The following is a 2,419-nucleotide window of genomic DNA, read 5'->3' on the forward strand; positions in this document are numbered from 1 at the left end:
TAAATATGTTTGCTAACACATTGCTTTATCTGAACTTTCTGATAATTAAATCCATGTTAAATCCAGACAGTATCATTCTTAGACGACGCTAGAGTATAAAAAAGACAAAATATTTTAAGGAAAGGTAAAATTTGATCACTTTATCAAAGTTTTCACATCTGTCATTCAACAATTCTTCATTGTGACTAAGTACATTGTCCTGTTTATGGGTACGGTTTTAAAAAGTGTTCTTAATGCATGTTAGTCTCACAGGAGTCAGGCTGCAGTATTTGAAGAGTAGCAATAAGTTTGATTGACTTTCTGAACCAGGGATAAAAAAAGACATAAATGATAGGGTTTAGGCAAGAGTTAAAGTACACCAAACATATTACAAAGGCAGCAGATGAAGCATTTAGGAAGTTATCTTGGCCTGTGAGAGCAACGCAGTAATATGGGCACATACATATAAGAAACACAACTACAACAACACCAAGAGTACGGGCTGCTTTCAGCTCCGATTTCATAACAGTTACTGTAACTGATCGCTGGTGAGTGACTGCAAGTTGACACCTCATGGCACGAGCCTGAGACACAGCCACCACAAACACTCTCAGATACAGAACTACAATCACAGTAATGGGAACAATGAAGGAAAACAAAAGATCAAAAATCCCAGCAATGTAGTTAACGACAAAGACACACTCTCCAATGCAGGAGTTATACTTTCCTGGTTGTTTTAAGTTATCCTTCACAATCAAACTCTGAAAGATCACAGAAAAAAACCAACACAAACTTATACATATATTAATTCTTTGTTGTGTGATTTTGGTGGAGTAATGCAGAGGGTAACAAATAGCCAAATACCTATCAGCAGATATGATCACCATGGTTCCTATTGAGGCTGAAGTAATAATGAATGCTAAATACTGATACAGAGTGAACATGATGTCACCGAGGAACCAGCATCCATCGATGAGCACTATTTGAAAGAACATAAGGAAACCTATGAAGAAATCAGCGACAGCCAGAGAGAGAAGGAGGAAGTTGGTGGGGGTGTGGAGCTGCCTGGAGAGAAAAAGGAGCATCATATTTAGTTTCCTGGATCAAAAATGTATGTGGATGCACATACAACAAAAACTGAAATAGAAATGCACTTCATTAAAAAAAGATCTACTCTTACTTGTAGGTACAGATCATATTATGGTTTTAATTACTATTACTGCTATGTTGCTACACAGTACAATTAACTAAACTATTAAAATAATTATTCAATATTTGGAGATAATGAAACATTTTCATACCTGAAGTGTGAGATGGAGATAATGACCAGCAGGTTAAGAATCACAGTAAGCAAAGAAATGAAGGAGAGCACAATGTAAGTCAGCACGATCTCAAAGTGAGGACGCTTTGGCCTCCTGCAGGAGATATTAAGGAGTTTTGGAAAGCAGAGTTCAGTTTCCTCCATCATCACAGTGAGGCGAGCTGCTAATCATATTCTGTGTCATACAGCATATATCTTTATCCTCCCCTTTTTATTAAATGCCACACCTTCAGAAGCAGAAATAATACTAAGTGATAGAAATATGTAAAACGCAGGGGTGGGACTCGATTAAAAAACAATCTTATTAATTACAGGCTTCGTAATGAATTAATCTTGATTAATCGCTCAAAAAAAACTGCCTCAAAGCACAAATCTTTTTTTTTTATTTAAAAGGATTTTAGTGGGTGACAGAATCAAATAATAGACATGGACATGGGGGGTGGGACAACTCCAAGGTGTGATGCAGGTGGCAGAAAGCAGGTAAGACCACTGAATATGAGACGTATGTCTCACCTCCAAGAAGCTCAGTCACAAACCTGTAGTAGACAGTGCAGGAAAGTCTATATTAATCTCCACAATAATTGTCAACTATATATATAGAGCTTTTTGAAGAAACAGTAACAATAAGTTAAAAAATAGTTTTATTTACCTGCATGGGTCAAGGACAGTGGCCAGCTTTTGGAGTTTTGCCAAGCTAGCTTGTACTTACTTTTCCCTGGAACACTGTCTCACAGTCTGTTCTCTAAAACCTAAAAGAGGAATTATGGATTTGATCAACTGGTCTCTGAATGATTATTCTGCATTATTAAGCAATAAGAACAAGTAGTCTGTTGACTTGTAATCATTATGAAGCTATATTATTATATTATTATTACAATTACATAATACAATTATATATGAAATACAATGAAATATTAAGGTTTTTGTACAAAGTATTGGTATCGGATCAGTATCATCGATACCACCCTGAATTTTACTTGGTATCGGATCAGAAAGGAAATCAGTGGCATCGCACATCACTACTGGTTCTCAATCTCATGTCTCATAATGACATGAAGAATTTTTTCTTTTTTTAATGATTTAATATGAAGGCAATAGGCAGAGTGTTACATGCACAGC

General features: G+C 36.0%; 1 protein-coding gene across 1 annotated transcript; it reads right to left on the bottom strand.

The window, feature by feature from the left end:
• Nucleotides 1-217: 217 nt before the first annotated feature.
• LOC146500000 (trace amine-associated receptor 13c-like) lies at nt 218-1,856 on the bottom strand. Its single transcript, XM_085136185.1, has 2 exons — nt 1,281-1,856; nt 218-1,044 (listed from the first exon to the last, which is right to left on the bottom strand). The coding sequence occupies exons 1-2, from the start codon at nt 1,445-1,447 to the stop codon at nt 231-233; spliced, it is 981 nt and encodes a 326-aa protein (XP_084992311.1). The 5' UTR covers nt 1,448-1,856; the 3' UTR covers nt 218-230.
• Between the last annotated feature and the right edge of the window lie 563 nt (nt 1,857-2,419).

Source organism: Neolamprologus multifasciatus, chromosome 16 (assembly GCF_963576455.1).
Source record: "Neolamprologus multifasciatus chromosome 16, fNeoMul1.2, whole genome shotgun sequence".
Taxonomy (NCBI): Eukaryota; Metazoa; Chordata; class Actinopteri; order Cichliformes; family Cichlidae; genus Neolamprologus; species Neolamprologus multifasciatus.

Bases quoted from the DNA above. Each gene is read 5' to 3' on its own strand.
- LOC146500000 (XM_085136185.1), bottom strand. From the start codon at position 1,447: ATGATGGAGGAAACTGAACTCTGCTTTCCAAAACTCCTTAATATCTCC. The intron at 1,045-1,280 runs GTATGAAAATGT...TTTTCTCTCCAG, and splicing joins ATCTCCATCTCACACTTCAG to GCAGCTCCACACCCCCACCA.